This window comes from Melitaea cinxia, chromosome 13 (assembly GCF_905220565.1).
Source record: "Melitaea cinxia chromosome 13, ilMelCinx1.1, whole genome shotgun sequence".
Lineage (NCBI taxonomy): Eukaryota > Metazoa > Arthropoda > Insecta > Lepidoptera > Nymphalidae > Melitaea > Melitaea cinxia.
The window spans coordinates 15,565,896-15,586,091 of NC_059406.1; the positions used below are offsets into that span (position 1 = coordinate 15,565,896).

The 20,196-nt window shown below is 34.3% G+C and overlaps 1 protein-coding gene across 1 annotated transcript in view; it reads left to right on the forward strand.

Moving 5' to 3' along the window:
• Nucleotides 1-16,227, forward strand: part of LOC123659154 (integral membrane protein DGCR2/IDD-like) — a 42,228-nt gene extending 26,001 nt beyond the window's left edge. The window contains exons 2-3 of the mRNA XM_045594407.1: nt 13,420-13,568; nt 15,633-16,227. Coding sequence (XP_045450363.1) covers nt 13,420-13,568; nt 15,633-15,836 — 353 coding nt within the window. The 3' untranslated portion in view covers nt 15,837-16,227. The remainder of the gene's footprint in view (nt 1-13,419; nt 13,569-15,632) is intronic.
• Nucleotides 16,228-20,196: the final 3,969 nt, after the last annotated feature.

Genomic DNA, 20,196 nt, shown 5'->3' on the forward strand with positions numbered 1-20,196 from the left:
GTATCGCCTCGATCTATCGCTAATTATAAACAGTAAACCAACAAAGAAAAAAGGCAAAGATAGAGAGTGATCTATGAAAAAAGGCACCTCTGATTTGCAAGAAATACACCCCAAAACAAAGAAAGAAAAAATGAACAAAATACCAAAATATTGTCATAAGCAACTTACAAAAAGAAGTGAAATCCCAACAAAAACATTTTCATGTAAAATGTTGCCAAGACGAGATCATATGGCTCGCACTCTCAAAAAGTTATCAGATCTCATGTAGAGCCAAGCTTCTAACTCTACACGCCCTAACTCTACAAGCCCTAACTTCACAAACTCTACACCTTAGTCAAAATATGTGGCTTGGCCGTTTCGTTACTACCGGCTGCCGATGTTGTAGATGAAGACTTTCCTGTCTCATATATATATATATTCTCTTTTTATTTTTATTTGTATTATATGTATATCAATTATTCTTCTTCTTTTTATTTTTTCTTTAGTAGAACTATTGTATAACAGAAAAGTAATAAACAGTGAATAAATTTTTCACCTTACGCCCACGTGACGGTAGCGAAACGGCCAAGCCACATATTTTGACTAAGGTGTAGAGTTTGTGAAGTTAGGGCTTGTAGAGTTAGGGCGTGTAGAGTTAGAAGCTTGGCTCTACATGAGATCTGATAACTTTTTGAGAGTGCGAGCCATATGATCTCGTCTTGGCAACATTTTACATGAAAATGTTTTTGTTGGGATGTATTTTTAAATATTTTTAACATTATTTTTACAACAAAATAAGTCTGTATGTGTAAGTGTGTATTCTGATATTATGAATAGGGTTTGGCACGGTTGAAAGCCATTAATCTGAATGAATGAATGAATGAATGAATGAATGAATAGGTACTATAATAAGTTAAGCATGTTTGTTTGAATGCTCTTGTATGTAAATATGACTATGTAATATATGACTATGCATATATATGTAAATGTAACTTACTAGACCGATTTAGTAGTATTCCTTTCGAATGTTTAAGTATGCAACTACTTACTTTTGGTTTAGGGTTTTGTTCTTATCAATGTCTACACCGCGCCTCGCAGAGTACGCAAAGCTTGACGGTAATTTTCATAAATACCTGCCAATCGCTATTCTAAGGAGAATAACAAGTCTTCAAAATCAGTAAAGCAGCGTAGCGAATTAAGTTCCAAACATTTTGAAGTAACGTGTGATCGGGCGAGGTGAACGGAGTAAGAGAGAGAGGTGCGAGCACACATTTTCTTTCTCTCTATCTCTTATAGACAGTTACGTTTCGTATATCTAAAACACAGTGCAGGTCTATTGCTAAAGAAGTTTTACTTCAGTCATGCGGTCTAAAGCACATTCGTTTTTTTTCTATTTTTTTTTTTTTTTTTTTTTTTTATGTCACTAGGTCGGCAAACAAGCGTACGGCTCACCTGATGGTAAGCGATTACCGTAGCTTATAGACGCCTGCAACACCAGAAGCATCGCAAGCGCGTTGCCGACCCAATCCCCAATCCCCCCAGGAGCTCTGGTCACCTTACTCACCAACAGGAACACAATACTGCTTGAAAACAGTATTATTTAGCTTAGCGGGAAATTCCTGCTGTGCCCTACCTCAGTTAAATTTCTATTTGATGACTAATCCTTAATCTAATAGTTATATTTATAAAATGTTGCAGTTCAATTCAGAAGTATAACTTACAGTGCTTTCATAATCAAAAATGTTTGAACGTAAACTCAACTCATGACGTTTCACGTTAATTTAAGCTTCAAAAAGTAACATGACGAAATTTCTGAAAGCTTTTACGTACATAGGTGTAATATGTATGTATACGGTAAGTTGCACCGAGGCGTGGTAAATATTCAGATTTTTTTCCCCCTAACGCGGAAAAGGGTCTTTACCCTGCGAATTTCGGATAGTTTTGGAGCTCACGAGTGAAATGAAATGAGTGTAGTGCTACACTAAGGTGCATATAGACGGAATATGTACAGACGAAAAAGTATTACTTAGACCGAATAAATTATTAAAGTAACTAATTGATATGATAACCAATGCAGGACAACGTCATGGATTCCTACACATAACGTTAATTGATTTGTATTTTTCCCAATGCAATATTATACTCATAGTCAAAATAAAAATAAAACGAGTCGTCTTGACGTGTCGGTCTCTGTATGAACTTGGACTGGCAAAATAAAATCTATGTTGTTTTGTATTAAATATCAATGAAATCGTTTAAACACGAACAAATTTATTTAAATGAAACAACTTTTTCGGATTTTATCGCGGTTTATTAACTTTTTTGATTCCCGACGTTTCGGATACTTTACAGCAACCATGGTCACGGGAGGACTGAGGTGTCAGACGTCCAACGTTACAAAGTTATTCGAAACTACCCGACATACATCAATATTTTATTTAGTCCTATCTACGCAGAATGTGCTAATTGAGTCTTCAATCTGTGGTAAATTATGCTTGCTTTTTGATTTAATTATATTAATAATGAACACATTAACATAACATTAGAAAACAATACGAACAAATTTACTTCGCCTATAGTAGTCCAGTTATTTTGGCTATGTGGCTACGGTAGTAAAGAATATAGCCACCCCCTCTTTTCCCGTGAGTGTCGTAAGAGGCGACTAAGGGATAACACAGTTCTACTACCACCTTGGAACTTAAAAAGCCGACCGATGGTGAAATAATCATCCAACTGGTGGCTTTGAAATACACAGGCCGAAGACGGGCAGCAGTGTCTTCGGTGCGACAAAGCCAGCCCTGCGGTCACCAACCCGCCTGTCCAGCGTGGTGACTATGGGCAAAACACATGAGTTCACGCCATCTTTGGCGTGAGCTTGTGGAACCCTATGTCCAGCAGTGGACTGTGATAGATTGAAATGATGATAGTCCAGTCATTTTAAGTTCTATCTGCGGAAAAATTCTTAGCAAGCTGAATTTTTGTATACACCTTCATTACGGCGTTGTAATTAGGATGTGAAAAATCGACACTGATATCGTGCTGGCTAAAAAGTTATAAAGGTAAAAAGGTCACGAAAATCAGTTTTTCGCAAATATCTCGCGACCTTATCACTCGGAAGTCCAATAGAGGTTATTATAAAAATTGTTTTTCATGAAATTTTCTACAAAAAATGCTTGATACATTTTTCTCTAAAATTAACCGTTTTCGGAGTAGAGCGCTGAGTAAGCGACTAGATGCACTCTCATACGGTATTGTATGCCGTAGACCAAGGCGTTTACGTTTTAAGTATTTTTTTTTTATAATTTAGTTTATTTGAATATATCAAAATTGTGAAATAGATATATATCGCAGATCTACGTATCTTAGACAGAGTATTTTATCAACCAGCGTCACATTTACAGCTTTATAATTACATCTATTAAAGACAAAGTTACTTGAACCTAAATAATCTATCAAATTTAAAAACTAAAACGTCAAATTGACAGTTCTGTAAAATACTCGTAATTTCGAAAGTGACTGTACGTCCATCATGTCCTCGAGACAGTGCTCGAGACACGCGCACACTAGGCACCTGTTTGTACCTGTATAAGTATGTATGTGTATGTGAGCCCTTTGAAATATGCACGCCGAATTTTTTTTGCAGTCATTGAACTTGTCTTTGATGTGACGCCTATGCATCAGGCGTCGCCATTTTTGACAGTATGTGGTATCCCTTTACTTTTTGTTTGCCATCATGACTGATGTTTGCCAATGTTAGTTACAATGCTTAAAAGAAAATTTACCATACAAAACCTGCTGACTTCAATTCAAGTGCTATCCACTGAAACCTCTTTGGTATATTGTGAAAGTACAAGCACTAGCAAACTAACTCCACTGTCTAAATTAATTTTCTTAAAAACTTAAAATCTACGATTCTTCTTAAGAAAAAGAAGAAAACTTACAAAATAATTGGTTGTCTGTAAAGTTGGTTTACGGACGATGGTTTAACGTGAAAACATCATAACAAAACATCCTCGGACGCATAAGCCAATCGAGTGGAAGAGCAGCTCAATGAGCGTAACGGGACAATGAGCGCAACGCTACAATAAGCGTAACGCTACAGTATGTCATCCTTTTTCGTGAATGCAGCCAGCGTTCGTCAATTTATTAGACGTTGTCGCGTCAAAAACGTACTTTTACAACACTCTTATTAGAATGATAAGTGTATTTATTATGATGTAAATTTCAGATTTAAAGTCTATGAATAAAAATCCTACACAAATAAAAATATAATAACTATTGTTTTCCTTTCATACTGACTGATTTATGCGCTAATAAAGTCGGTCTAAGCGCATATTGTGTTTAATTTATGAGTATTTTGTATTCGTTCTAATAATAATAGCTCTAATCTCTTCACACCTCCAAAGATCACACGCGTTAGAAATATCCAGTAGTTGACACAAAACAGACTTGAAAAAAACTATATTCATATAAATTATTGAAGTCGTCTGTTTGTGATAATCAAATTTGTAGATTTTTAAATTCAAATTAAAAAAAAACATATGTTTCAGAAATCATGCATATACTCGTAATGTCTACTTACATGTTTACTTTTACAATGCATGCAACGATCACAGCACTGGTTTGTGGCTGTTGCGCTAGGGTTCGATCCCCGCACATGACAAACATTTGTATCGGCAATGCAGATGTTTGCCGTGGTCTGGGTGTTTCTGCAGTCCTTGTAGGTCTCCCCACCTTACCTCGGAAAGCACTTTAAGCAGTCTGTTCCGGTTATCATGTACACCTGATAGCGATCGTTACTCATTGTAGGGAATATATCCGCCAACCCGCATCGGAGCAGCGTGGTTGATTAAGCTCTGATCCTTGACCTACGAGTACATGGGGAAAGAGGCCTATGCCCAGCAATAGGATATTACAGGCTGAAGCTTAAAATTAAACTGTTATAAAAAGTCCCTAAATAATAATGTCTTTATTTAAAAACTGATAAAATAATAAACGTCATTAAAACTTTTATTTTATTTTTCTTGTGAATTTTATCTGTATGTTCTGGCTAGTTTACAATATGGTGGAAGTTTGACATCGCTGTTTTTTTTAAACTGTCACTTTAAATTATTTATGAAATATATTATTTACATAATTTATAACTCAAACATATATAAATAATTAGTTCTTAAGTTTTTCGTCGTAAATATGAATAATATTTAAAAACTTTCGAAATAAAATAAAATGTATATTTGTGAAATAATTTATAGTACTTTTAGATAGACCAAGACGTTGCAAATGTCGCTTTTAAAGTATCTCTACAAAAATTAAATTTCGCAGACAAAATTGCGGGATCCAACTAGTCTTGGATATAAAAGAACTGCGCCCAATCCGCTCTCGCATTGGTAAATTATTTAGCTTCTCTCGCTTCACGCCGTTATAAAATATTGTATCAATTAAAGTTCTCAAGGCCAGTTGCACTATTTGTAAAATGCTGTAAATAGAACTGTGATAAAACTATACAGAACTCTGTCACTTTGCGAAGTAAGAAAATTATCCTTATATATGTTTCAATTTTTCATAGTCGTCTTAGGACTAATAATCGAATAATAGATAATTAGAAGATTATGAAATAGTCGGAACTAGTACAAGTAAGTCGTAACTAGTCAAATTAGTCTAATATATAGCTTCTGTTTCGCAACCAAGTTGTAATAAAAAACAATTGTGTTTGCTCGCAAACGAAAAAAAAACCGACTTCAATTACATCGACGAGTAATATACAACGTAGATCGACGAAAAAATATCCAAGTAACTACGCGTTATCAAAGATTACTCAAAAAATAGTTATCAGATCTCAATAAAATTTATATGTGACCACATGATAAACATCAGCTTTCGATTAAATTAAAAATTATTAAAATCAGTATACCCAGTAAAAAGTTATTGCGGATTTTCAATAGTTTCCCTCGATTTCTCTGAGATTTCATCATCAGATCCTGGTTTCCTTATCATGGTACTAAACTAGAGATATCTTCTTTCCAACAAAAAAAGAATTATCAAAATCGGTACATCCAGTAGATAGTTATGCGGTATAATACAGCGTAGGTCGACGAAAAAAGCGTCAAGTAAAAACGCATTATTAGATATAACTCGAAAAGTACTTGTTAGATCTCAAATAAATTTAAATGGGACCAATTGACACACACCACCTTCCGATTACAATAAGATTTGTCGAAATCGGTCCACACGGTCAAAAGTTCTGATGTAACATACATTAAAAAAAAATACAGTCGAATTGAGAACCTCCTCCTTTTTTGGAAGTCGGTTAAAAAACTATTTGACTAAAAAATATACGGAAGTGAAACGTTTTTTATACAGTAACCGAAAATTTATGTCGGGGATTTATGGCATAAAAAATACGTTGACGTAAAATCGAGGCGAACCACCCATTTCGTGAACTTTATGTGGATTTTAGGATGTCGCCGTAACAGCACTGAGCCCAGTAACAGGGATCTGAGATTTACAACGATGTAACCGTTACACTGATATTTCTTTTAATTTTCCAACTATAACAGAAAAGATTTCCTGCTTTTGTTACTTCTCTCATTGTGTAATTGTGATTCTTCTCTGTAGAATCTACATTCAGAATCGGCGGTAGCTTTACTTTTACAAAAATAATAAACACCTTAAAAAATTTAATTGGTAAAATGGCGATTCGAAAGTGCTCTTGGGGCCTATTTAAATAAAGTTATTTTTGTTTTTGATTTTGTTTATTGTCTTTACTTCTCTCTGATATTATAAAGGCAAGATATTTGATATTTTATTTGTTTTTATTGAATAAACTCTTAAATATTTGACCCGTTTTAAAAAAATATTTGACTATTAAGCCCAGTTTCACCAATGTGGCTTAAGTATATCTTGCAAATAAGTTGAGTATCAACTTATACAGCAGGAGGCAGAATATGAAATTAGGACCTGTTTTACCTAAATTATTTAAATACAACTTTTAGATTTATAATTACGAATAGGGACTATATACAGTGGAATTCAATGGTAAAAAAGGAATAATATATCAAAAACTTTTATCTGTTGGATACCCTAATCCGTCAAATAGCGTTATCCACAATCGGTGAACTGGCTTTGGAATTCTACATTTTCACTTCGTGCCGTAGGCCATTTAAAAGGATAAAACGGAACAGATAAAATCATGTAAAAAACGCGGATAGAATCTTAGACAGAAAGCTAGTACTAATAAACATTGAACTACTGAACTGATTCCAATAATATATAGTACACTGTTTGAGTCGACGACATTGTAATACAGAATGAGTAAGCTTCACGTGTGTCACCGACGTCGAGCCGAGTAAGTTCGCGCGTTCTTCAAGTTCGCACGTCTATCACCCTCTTAACGTACATAGCCGTATTATTTTTATTTGTTTCAAATAAAAACATTCCGTTTTATATTAACAACAATATTATACATCGTTAAAATAATCTTTATTACCGATTGCGCAGTTCTAGACAATTCGAACGTCAGAGATACTTGACTAAAATTATTGCTTGTAAGCTGGCCAATAAAATTAATGGAGCCTTGCCTTGATAAGGCACTGGGCTGAGCTGACTGACTGACTGAGTGATAAGACATTGGTCAAATGTCAATCAGTGTGAAAATAAATGTACTCTACCTAATTCAATAGTTATTTTATATTTTAGTTTTTTTTTTTACTTTTTTTGGAAATTTTAGATTTTTAAGTTTTTGGTTTATGATTTGTTTTTTGATGATATTAACTTCTTTTTTTCTTGTTTCTTTTTTGTAGTCTATATTACGGCTGTTATTCTTTTTGTGTAACAACTGTCTGCGATTTGTGTGATGTCCCAAATAAACGTGTTTCTTTCTCTCTTTCTTCTTATTTCTTCTATATTGCCTATAAAATAAATAAATAAATAAATATTATATTGCAGTATAATTAATTATAAAATGCTGTTCTTTATAATTTTTGTGAATTTACTGTTCCTATTTATTGGTCCCGTTTTCTGTTTTTCCGTCGACGATAGAACTATATCTGTTTCACATCGCAGTACTTTAACCATTTTAAAATATCATTATATGGTATTAATACTGCTAGAATAAAACTCATCATCACATCAGTCTTTCGCAGTCCACTACCGTACATCCTCATGTGTTTTGCCCATAGTCACCACGCTGGGCAGGGCTGGCTTGTCGAACCGAAGACGCTGCTGCCCGTCTTCGGCCTGTGTTTTTCTATGCCAGCAGTTGGATGGTTATCCAGCCATCGGTCGGCTTTTTAAGTGCCAAGGTGGTAGTAGAACTGTGTCGCCTTACTGTGAACCCTTAGTCGCCTCTTACGACATCCACGGGAAGAGGGGGAGTGGCTATATTCTTTAATGCCGTAACCACACAGCCGAATAAAACTAGTTTAAATAAAAGACGAAAACGTAAATGTATTTACATACAATAACAAAAATATCAATTATTGGAATAAAATCAGATACAGTTATATCTTATTGATTGTAAGGACTTATGCTATTTTTGACTTGGTATTTGGAGGTAATTGGTTATTATTATTACATTCCTAATTGCGAACTAAGCTAACTTAAATGTTTTTTTTTATTATATATATATCTTACTCAAAATCTAGAGCAGCTCGACTAGTCAAGTTCCTCAACCTTAGAGAAGATCACAGCCAAATAATATGGTCTAAAGTAGTGTTGTATCCCCTGTAGTCAGTTAGGCACTAAAAGCTCCAGGGGATGTGGTATGTTGGTTACAGGTTTAGGGTTGTCACGCGCTTGGTACTGCAGTTGCCATTGCCATTACGTTAGTTTCATACTCTCGTTATATTCTAAGATATAATTTGTCACTGGGGGTTAATTTGTAACGATAATAAATAAATGTTTATCTAATACGCATTGCGGTAAGTTTTATTGTTAATTAGTTATTCATACAGAATATATTAAATGTTCATATTCACTACAGTTTCTCTTAAAAGAAACTATGCATTTATCAAAATTTGGACAGTCACACTATAATTGTATTTTTTAATTATTATTTAATACACTTATTAATGATGTGACAAATATTGAAGTTCTGAAAACTCCGATTTTAATTATACTGTATTTGGTTCATTTATAATCTTAATTTTGATTCTGATGAAAATTTTAATTTTATATAATTTTATTTATTTAATTTAATATAATTTTAATTCTGATGAAAATTTTAATAATTTTCTTATTATCCTTAGAATACACCGCTTTGGTGTAGTGATGCGAGCACCGTGTATGCTTCAAAACATCGGTAGTTTGCGATTTCGATTCCCGCTCGGGGTGGATATTTGTATTTATACAAATATTTCTTTTCGGTTTGGATATCTCCGGTCCTTGTTGCCCCCCCACCATGTCACCGTGAGCACATTAAGCTTAAATAATAGGGAATATACCCGCCAACCCATAGTGGATTAGGCTCTGGTACTTCTCTTCCATGTGAGAAAGAGGCCTATGTGAAATGGCCTATGGCTGAATTGTGAAATATTGTGACATCATAATTATAATCTTACATAAATACGTAATTATAAAAAAACGAGTGTGCTTCAGACCACACGACTAAAGTAAAACTTACGAACCATAACTCACTCTCTTTCTATCTTCACTAACTTATGTATATCTTGGGTTTGCATGACTGTAAGCGATATAAATGGAAAGCGTGAAAGGCTTTATATATGTGCTGTTTATATCCCCCCACCGGTACAAAAACATATCTTTAAAAATTTCATTGATAATTCCTGTCGAGTATTGGAGTCGCTCAATGATAGCGTACTTATTGCCGGCGATTTCAATATGAGTAGTATTACATGGTCGCGGGGATCACATGGGCATGGTCTTCGTGCTGAGCTCTCCAACAGCTATTTACAAAATCTATTAACTGATTTCCTCTCATACAGTGACATGTACCAGTTTAACCACATAAAGAACATTAAAAATAATATTCTTGATCTCATTTTGTCAAATATTGAAATTGAAGATGTTGTCGCATGTCCTGACGCTCTGTCGTGTATTGATCCTTTTCACCCACCACTGGTTTTTTCCATTAATTTTGTTGATACAGGTTCACTAGTCCCTAATTCCGCGTTTGCAAAATCTTGTTTTCACAAGGCTGATTATGAAAATATAATAAGGTGTCTTGATGGAATTGACTGGAGGGAGATTTTGAGTCATTGCCCTTGTGTTGATGCGATGGTAACATTATTCTATGACCGGGTTCGTGAATTAATACGTACATATGTTCCCATCAGGAAACCTCGCAGTCAAAAGTACCCTATTTGGTTTTCATCGAGTCTTATTAAGTGCATTAAGGAAAAATATAAATATAGGATAAGGGTTCGCAAATACGACAATCCTCGTGATAAACTTGCTTTTGAACTGTTAAAGAAAAGGTGCTACAGATTGCTAAAGCTCTCTTATTATAAATATATAGAACGACTCGAGCTTTCTTTAAAGTCTAATCCAAAGTTAATTTGGTCATTCATAAAGCAAAAGAAAGGCAGAAGCTCTTATCCTGCGAGACTAAGAGGTAGTGATGGATTTACTGCCGATGGGACGCACATCTGTAATATTCTTGCTGACCATTTTTCGTCAGTATATATTGGAAATGGTGAAAATGATGCTCATGATGATGTTGGTCATGGCAATAGTAATAATAATGAGTATAATCTTGCGATTCCAAGTAATAATTTGTACCTTGATAACATAAGCTTTACAGTGGATCAAGTTTACAATGTTTTAAAAATACTTGACATAAATAAAGGCCCAGCTGCAGATGGCGTTCCATCGGTGTTTGTCCGGAACTGCGCTGGTTCATTGGCTTTACCACTTACATTAATTTTTAATAAATCTCTTACTACTGGTACATATCCAACATTGTGGAAAGAGGCTCTTGTGCTACCCTTATTTAAAGCAGGTGATAGAGAAGAAGCCAAAAACTATCGACCCATTTCCATTGTTTCGGTTTTTGCAAAAGTATTTGAGTTGCTTATTTATCCCGTTGTTTCATGGCACTTTAAGCAATTCGTGGCTCAAGAACAGCATGGGTTTGTGAAAGCTCGATCGACGGTCACTAATCTCGTTTCCTTTGTTGAAGACATTACTGAAATTCTTGATAGTGGTAATTCCGTTGACACAATTTATACAGACTTCAGTAAGGCCTTTGACAAAGTTAATCACGGTATCTTAATCAAAAAGCTTGAGGTGATAGGTGTGGCGGGTCCATTGCTGGATTGGCTAAAGTCATATCTTACTATGCGATCTTCTACGGTCGTCGTTGATGGTTATGCATCTGACCCGTTTTATGCTGTTTCAGGAGTACCCCAGGGCTCACATCTTGGGCCCTTGCTGTTTAACATATTCATCAACGATGTCAGTAGTTGCATTAAATATTCAAAATATTATCTGTTTGCTGATGATCTTAAAATATTTCGACAAGTTACCTCAGATTTTGATGCTGAATTACTCCAAGTGGATTTGAATAGCTTGATTTTATGGTGTCGTGATAACGGGATGGTTTTGAACATTGATAAATGTCGCGTTATAAGATATTCTAGGAAAAAAACATCAATCTCGAGAACGCATTTTATTGGTAGTAGTGCACTGTCGGAAGTCTCTTACATACGTGATCTAGGAGTTACACTTGATAGTAAACTCCGTTTCAATATTCATGTTGATAACATTGTCAGCAGTAGTTTTAAGGCACTTGGTTTCCTCTTGCGTAACTGTAAGCAATTCAGGGATTCTCACACTAAAATAATTATTTATTCGGCCTTGGTACGAAGTATTTTGGAATACTGCAGCGTTGTTTGGAATCCCCACTTTAATGTTTATTCGCAGAGAATAGAAAGAATCCAAAAAAGATTTATTTGGCACCTCTCGTACGAAAATAGGGTACTTAAAGATCTTAGACATTATGAGGATAAGCTTGAGTACTTTCAACTCCAGTCACTTTCAGGTCGGAGACGACTTCTCGATCTTACATTCTTGCACAAATTAATGAATGGCGCCATTGACTGTCCCAACTTACTGGCTCAATTAAATATTCGTGCCCAAACTAGAACTATAAGACCGTCAGCTTTTACACCTTTCGTGGAAAAACGTACACGCTCACGTCAGGGCCGATATTCTCCGATTAATAGGTTAATGTTGAGTTACAACTCCGTTTATAAATCAATTCAGCGGAATGGTTTTCGTGCATCAACTCCTAATGATCAACAAAAAAACACAAAAGCGGATATCGATATTTTTTCAGACCTTTTTTTTTTAAATTTAAGTACAATTTGTTAAATTTTTATAATTTTAATGATTCTTGATTATGATGTTTGTATTGTGGTTCCTTCATGCTATATGATTAAGTATGATGATGATTTTTATTGTTATTATCTATTATGTGTGTGAATGAATGTTGATTTGTAAAGTAATATTGTGATTATTAATTAATGTCCTTGGAATTCCTTATAAATTTTTCAATATTTTGTGATAAATTTTAATGTTAAATTTAATTGTGTTATATTTTTTATGATTTTTATAGTCGATTTTTTTTTCTGTGATTTAATTTAATATGAATTTGTTATATATAACTTTATTTGTATATTGTGCGTCTGTTTTCTTTTTGCGAATTGTGTGTAACACCTATAATTAAGGCAACACTTATACTTAATATTGTAAAAAATTATTCTTTTTCTGTTCTTGTTAGTGTATGTCTTGTTGGTGTTCATCATCATCATCATCATCATTTCAGCCTATTGCAGTCCACTGCTGGACATAGGCCTCCAAAAGTTTACGCTAAAAATAACGTGAACTTATGTGTTTTGCCCATAGTCACCACGCTGGGCAGGCGGGTTGGTGACCGCACGACTGGCTTTGTCGCACCGAAGACGCTGCTGCCCGTCTTCGGCCTGTGTATTTCAAAGCCAGCGGTTAGATGGTTATCCCGCCATCGGTCGGCTTCTTAAGTTCCAAAGTTGTTGGTGTTAATGTTAAATAAATAAATAAATAAATAAATATCTCCCTCTCAAGTTCCATTCGTCTCGCCCGGTCGCACTTTTCGTAACGCCCTTGTCGTGCATTCACCAGCTTACTCCCCAAGTCAAGCGTGTGTAAAGAAGTTTTACTTCAAAAACTGTTGTATATTTTTCATAATAATGTAAAAACTGATCTGCGACGACCGAAAAATACAATTTTTCTGCTTTTCTTATATCTAACGTACACATACAATCTCTTGTTGTATTGTTGCTTGTACGGTAGTCAACTTAATACCTTAAATAAATTAATAATGTTTTATGCATAATTTTTATGCTGTATTGATTTTAAATATAAGTAGGTATATACTCCCACAAATGTGTGATTGCGTTGTATGTTGTACCTTGCACTAATCCTGTGAATACATTGTTCCAGCGTGCGTAGAAGAAGATTGCATAGACTGGGAGGGCAAGACTGTACCTCACGGATTGCTGTACGTGCCCGGGCCCGGCGTGTGCTCCATCTGTGTGTGCTACCACTCCGAACCCATGTGGTGCAAAGCTATTTACTGCGATCCGCCTTATGTAAGTGAATCGATGTTCTTGAAAGACAGGTGTAGGTTTATCCCTTATATTAATTCTGTTTTTTTTTTCATTGGTAGATATCTAGATATTTGTAGAATTAGATTAATAATAGGTTGCAGAAAAAGTCTTTTCTTATTTACTAATAAAAAAGTAGCTGGTTTTGATACACTTAAAAAATAAAATTAAAATGCAATTCCCCGCCACTTTTCTTTTGTTTTTCTATTCGCCAAAATGGGTGAATCTAACGAAGAAATTCGGTACATTTTAATGTTTTATCGGAAGGGCATTACTCATTATGATCTTTTACCGTCGAGCAAAACCATCAGTTCGGATTGCTACTGTCAACAGCTGATAAGACTTAAACAAAAAATTGAGAATAAGCGGCCGGAAATAATCAACAGAAAATGTGTAGTTTTTCATCACGACAACGCCCAACCACATACTTCTTTAGCCACTTAACATAATGTGAGAGAGTTTAACTGGGAAGTCTTAATGAATCTACCATATAGCATAGATCTTGCAACTTTAGTTTTTAATCGATTTGGTCTATTAAAATTCGGTCGGTTAAAATTATTTAGGTAAAGTGAAGGTAACATCAAGAGATAACCATCAAAATTACTTGTCACAGTTTTTAATGAGTAGTCCCAAAATACAGCAACGGAATCCTGTCACGACCTACGAGATTGTGGCAAGTTATCGAAAAAAAATGATACACATACATTTATTACAATAAATGTAATTTCATTCTTGTATCGTATTAAGAATAAAGGGTAAGGGTATGCGATGCAAATAAACTAATAAATAACAATTTCAGAAAATCTTTAAATTTAATAATTGCTTTTTTTCTTCGACTGTGCTCAAAAACAATATTCGCTTAAATTATAATTAGGAATTAATAATTATTGCACGTAAAATAACTTAACAAATACGTACTTTCAACGTTTCGATTAGATAAACGATTATACATTACGTAACACATTATTATTTTTTACAATATTTATAATAAAGTTTATAAAATGAAAATTAATAGTGAAATAAATTTTGCAAAATCTTTCCTTGAATTTATATATGAAATACGAAAGAAACTTCTTCCCCGACCAAATTATGTAGATTACTTTCTATCTCAAGGTCAGTTGAATCTTACACGAGTAAGAATACCTAAGAAGTTAAATGTGTGAAATTATATCACACAATATAGGTATATCACACACACACACGTCAGGCTATCGCAGTCCACTGCTAGACATAGGCCTCCACAACAAACAATTTCGCGTCAAAAATAGCTGGCTTCGTCGCACCGAAGACGCTGCCCGCCTTCGGTCTGTGTATTTCAAAGCCAGCAGTTGGATGACTATCCCGCTGTCGGTCGATATATAAATTATATATATATATATATATATATATATATATATATATATATATATATATATATACATCGTAAAAAGATTACTTATAAATCAAAATCAAAATCAAAAACAGCTTTATTCAAATAGGCACTGAGGTAGGGCACAGCAGGAATTTCCTGCTCAAAATATGGAGCAGCCCGACTGGGGTAGTACCTCGACCTTACAGAAGATCACAGCAAAATAATACTGTTTTCAAGCAGTATTGTGTTCCTGATGGTGAGTAAGGTGACCAGAGCTCCTGGGGGGATTGGGGATTGGGTCGGCAACGCGCTTGCGATGCTTCTGGTGTTGCAGGCGTCTATAAGCTACGGTAATCGGTTACCATCAGGTGAGCCGTACGCTTGTTTGCCGACCTCGTGACATAAAAAAAAGGGTCCAAGAGCAATTTAAAATAGTCATTTTACAAATTAAAACTTTAAAAATAAATTACTATTTTTATAAATTCGGAATGTAGATTCTGCAGAGAAGAATCAACAAAAAATTTCGCAGTTACTCTTTTGAAAAATAATATGTAAACTGTGTTCTAGTACAAATTAGTAAGATCTTGTATCAAATACAGTATCACTAGGTCCACACATCTTTATCTATTATGTAATCCTAATAATAATAACAAATGTCCATTTTCAAATAATAACTTATCATTATAATTTATTCGTAGTTCTGCAAAAACTTCCGTGTTGGTGAGCGCTGTTGCGAATTCGAGTGCCTGGACCCGCCTGGAGAAGACAAGAGGTATCGTGAACGTCAGCGTCTTCGAGCCCTCATCCTCGCTGGCAACTCATCAGCTCCCTACACGAGACCCTCTCTCCAGATGAAAGCTGGTTTCTCATTGATAGCGATGGCTATCGCAAGATTCGTCTGAAGGACACAATGACGATTTTTTTTGTGCATTGGTGATGGATTAAAGATCGTGGTCTCTTGATCTTTAGTCAGTCTGTCACAAATAACTGTCACATGTCTGTGTATACTCGGATTACGATATTATCAGCAAGACAGGTTGCCAAGTTTAGGTATATCAGTGAAAGCATTATGTCTCAAAACTTTGCATAACTTCCAACAACTTCACCTGAAATCTAAAAGGTACGCCACGTCATTCAAAATGACGCCTCTAGCGGAGGGAAATATTTATTCGTAATATTCTGTGATTACAAAATGACACTTAAAGATAAGACGGTACGTTTTTATATGTGTCCAATAATAATAAAATTCAATTTAAAAACTTAATAAAATTTCTTGCTGCAGTTTCCTCTTAAGCACCTCTTTGTCTATGTAACTAAATTGCCAAAGAAAACACCAATTTACCTCTATCAAAATATTTTATAAATTCACTTCAGTTACGTTAGCATTTAAATAACTAGTCATACTTTAAATACCTATACTTTACATTAGTGTAAAAATTCGAAATTACATAATTTATGTAATTTCAAATTTTGTTAGAAAAATTTCAAAAAGGCCATACTATTTAAGTCTTATCAATAAAAAAATATATATTTACCTACTAATTGAATTATTATTATAGTCAAAAATAACTAACTAATAAAAAAATTCGTGTTTGACTCGAAAGGTTATAATGATCGATTTTTTTTTTAAATTGTTTTTCGAATTAAAATAGAATTCCGCAGCGTATTATGCGGATTTATATCCGAAGTTTCCAACTGTCAACAAAGTGGCGAACTGCCAACTATAACTAAAAATTCGGTGAAATTTAAATTGATTTAAAAGTTTTCAATGTCTCTAAATAATCAAATGTTCAGTAAAACGATATTTATTCGTTTATTTTACTTTTTATTAAGCAATGAAGTTTTTTATTTACGTATATATAATTTATATTGGAAATGTCACCCCGAGTAATTTACGTCTGATTTAATTATTTAAGGGTTAGTGCTTAAGTTAAATAAACAATAATTTATTACAGATAATAATTAGATACAAATATAAAATATTCGGACCAATTTTATGTAAACTTGTAGCCTGGTGTTCGATTGTTTGTTTTACACATTAATTTTCATGTTAAATGTGTCTTATTTTGTAGTGAATACGGTTACGTAACGGAATGTCATCCAGAATCCTGACCACCGTCTTATATACAGGTCAAAAACTAAGCCCAATTTCAATGGTGACATATTAGTACTTACTTCGAAGATTCCGCAATGCTTAAAGACAAAAATTTTCGAGCAATGCGTCCTGCCTGTGTTAACATACGGAGCCGAGACGTGGACACTGACGAAGGGACTGGTCCACAAGTTTAAAGTCGCTCAACGTGCAATGGAACGGGCTATGCTTAGGGTCTCTCTCAAAGACAGGATTAGAAATGAGACTATCCGCGAGAGAACGAAAGTAACCGACATAGCCCACAGAATTAGCAAGTTGAAGTGGCAGTGGGCTGGTCATCTGTGTCGCAGAACCGATGGCCGTTGGAGTAGACGGGTCCTAGAGTGGAGACCGCGTCTTGGCAAACGCAGTGTGGGACGTCCTCCGGCCTGTTGGACCGACGATCTACGTAAGATTGCCGGTGTAGGCTGGATGAGGATTGCAGAAGACCGGGATGTGTGGCGCGAACTTGGGGAGGCCTATGTCCAGCAGTGGACTGCGATAGGCTGAAGTGTGATATTAGTACGATAATGTCATAACTTTTCGTTCGGTCCAAGAAGCTTATATGTAATTGTATAAGCTTCTTGGTTCGGTCCAAGGCCGCTGCACGTCACTGCTATCGATGTGTGCGGTCACGTGGTGCGGTGAGCATTGTGCACGGTGGTCGTGTGATGCTTCATTGTAATGAGTGACGTTTCATTGTACGTTGTACAGCTCACCAATCGATTGTCGTGCCACTAGTGGCTGTAAACCATTTAGCCGACGTACCCTCACCACTGTAGTTGCCCGACCTGTGTATAAGGCTGTGATCCTGACCTTAATCATCATTTCATTTAACAAATGATGTAATTTCTTGGTGACACTAGCCACTATTCCGGTTTTTCATTTCGGAACAAAACCTATGAATAGAACAGCTAGTTACAAAACAATGTAATCCATTAGAAAAAAAAAACGCTTTATGGAGTTATTACGTGAATATTTACGAAAACAAAATCCAACGGAATCAATGAATTATACAATGTACGTCTTCAATGTATAGATGTTATTATACTTGACTGCGCTTGTATTTACTACTATTATATATTATATAGAGCGCGATAGAAGTCCACGAGAAGGTCATAAATATATAATATAACATTGTGTACCGTATTGAATACATTATATATAACTATGGACAAGATGTAAAATCACAATATATGCTAGTTTTTTTAAATATCATTGTTGGTTCTCCATTCATGAATATTTTTTGGGAATAACATAAAATTAAATAATCAAACGCAACTCTTCTTAGGAGTGCATTATTCATATTTATTTACCAAGAAATATACACGAAAATTATAACTATAACTACATATTTTTCCAATCCATATAATCTGTGACTTAGGAACTGTAGTGGAGACGTACGTCGAATGTATACTACAGATCATTAAGACTGACATTTTTCGATTTGGCTGTGCGCTCATTAGGAAAATGTTTCATGACTTAATATTTGTCTTTAAGCCATTTTATACACCATTAATACAGCAAATATAAGTGTTTTATTAATGCTGTGTGCAGTTTGCAGCGTTCACTTACTAACTATTCATTAAATTTGCAGCAAACTAAAGAGCGTAATATGCTGCTCTCAATAATTTTTAGTCAAAAAACAGTCTAATTGAGTAAACTAGTTTGATCCATTCGGGTGCATAGTCACTCAATTAGACTGTCTTTTGACTAAAAATTAATATTAATTGACTCTTAAAAAGTTGACACTGGTGAACCATTTAACTAAAGCGTACCATCCTTAAAATCAGTTAAAGCAAAAAAAAATTGTATATATCATCTAAATTTAATAAACTAACATTTGTTTATGTAAATGGACCATGTGATTAACCATTATGTTGTGAAGACATTGTCAGTCAAGCGTCAAATAACAACGTATGCTTATTACAAACTTAATCTGTGTGCCTTACACAGCCCTCGAGATAACACTCGAAAAAAAACGTAATATATCTATAGTTTATTCGCGTTAAAAAATAGTGATCAATCGTTTTCACTTACGCCTTTACTTCCATTGGTTAATGTAAAAAAGACTTACTTCCATTGGTTAATCCGGCGTTCTTAGTTACAGTCACTAAATTGATCAAGGTGCGTTAAACTGAGTAATAAATAGAAATAACTATTTTCTTAATGCGAATAGACTACAATTTTTTTCTCTATTCTACATTATATAAAAATCCAGTGATATTATAAAGTAGTTATTAACATATATACTTAATGAAAGAATTAATAAATTCTTAACTTCTTAATAAATCATGTAGATAGGCACTTAAAAATTTTAGCTTTAAATTACTCGTGTCATATCATCGGCTATTAGGCCTACTGCTCACTGTGACGTAAACATAGTAACAGTTTCGCGTTGGATGTTATTGTATAAAATTAACCCCAATTTTTCAGTTAATAAAGTTGTTACTATGCTTGTGATCGCAAGTAAACGCCTAGCCTCTTAAAATTTAATAATAGAGCGATGCGATAGATTTAGATACATTTCTTTTAGGCTAAATTATCGTTATGTTCTTTCGTAAAAAGCCATATTACATATCAAGACTTTCCAGAAACGAGACTTTTCAGAAACACTCAGCTCATAGCGATAGAAAAAATTAATAATTATAAAAGCAAGTGTTTAATAGTAAGTAGCAACTAATTGGAACGAACTTCCTTACGGCAGGCTTGACATTTGGCTAGGCGACCGAACTGAGAAAAATTTGAGACTAAAACCGTAAGAAAAATATATAACGGAAGTTACATAATATCAATCACACGACTGTATAATATGAAGTTTGTAAAACTAAAATATTACTATTAAACTTTTTTTTTTTTAAATTATTTATGTAATTTTATACTGTCGACAAAAATAAATAAAGACACATGGTTTTTATTTCACTTAATAGTTTGAATTATTAAGATTATTATTATTTTGTTTGATTTATTTTATTTTACGGTATTTGTTATTTTCTAAAATACTAAATTTCCTAAATACTTTTATGTACTTAATTAAAAATCTAGAACCCTTAGAAAATATATATATAATTCAACATTTTTTTTTTCAAATTGTGTTCCTTCTTTACTATCCGAAGGAACTTCGTTCCTAC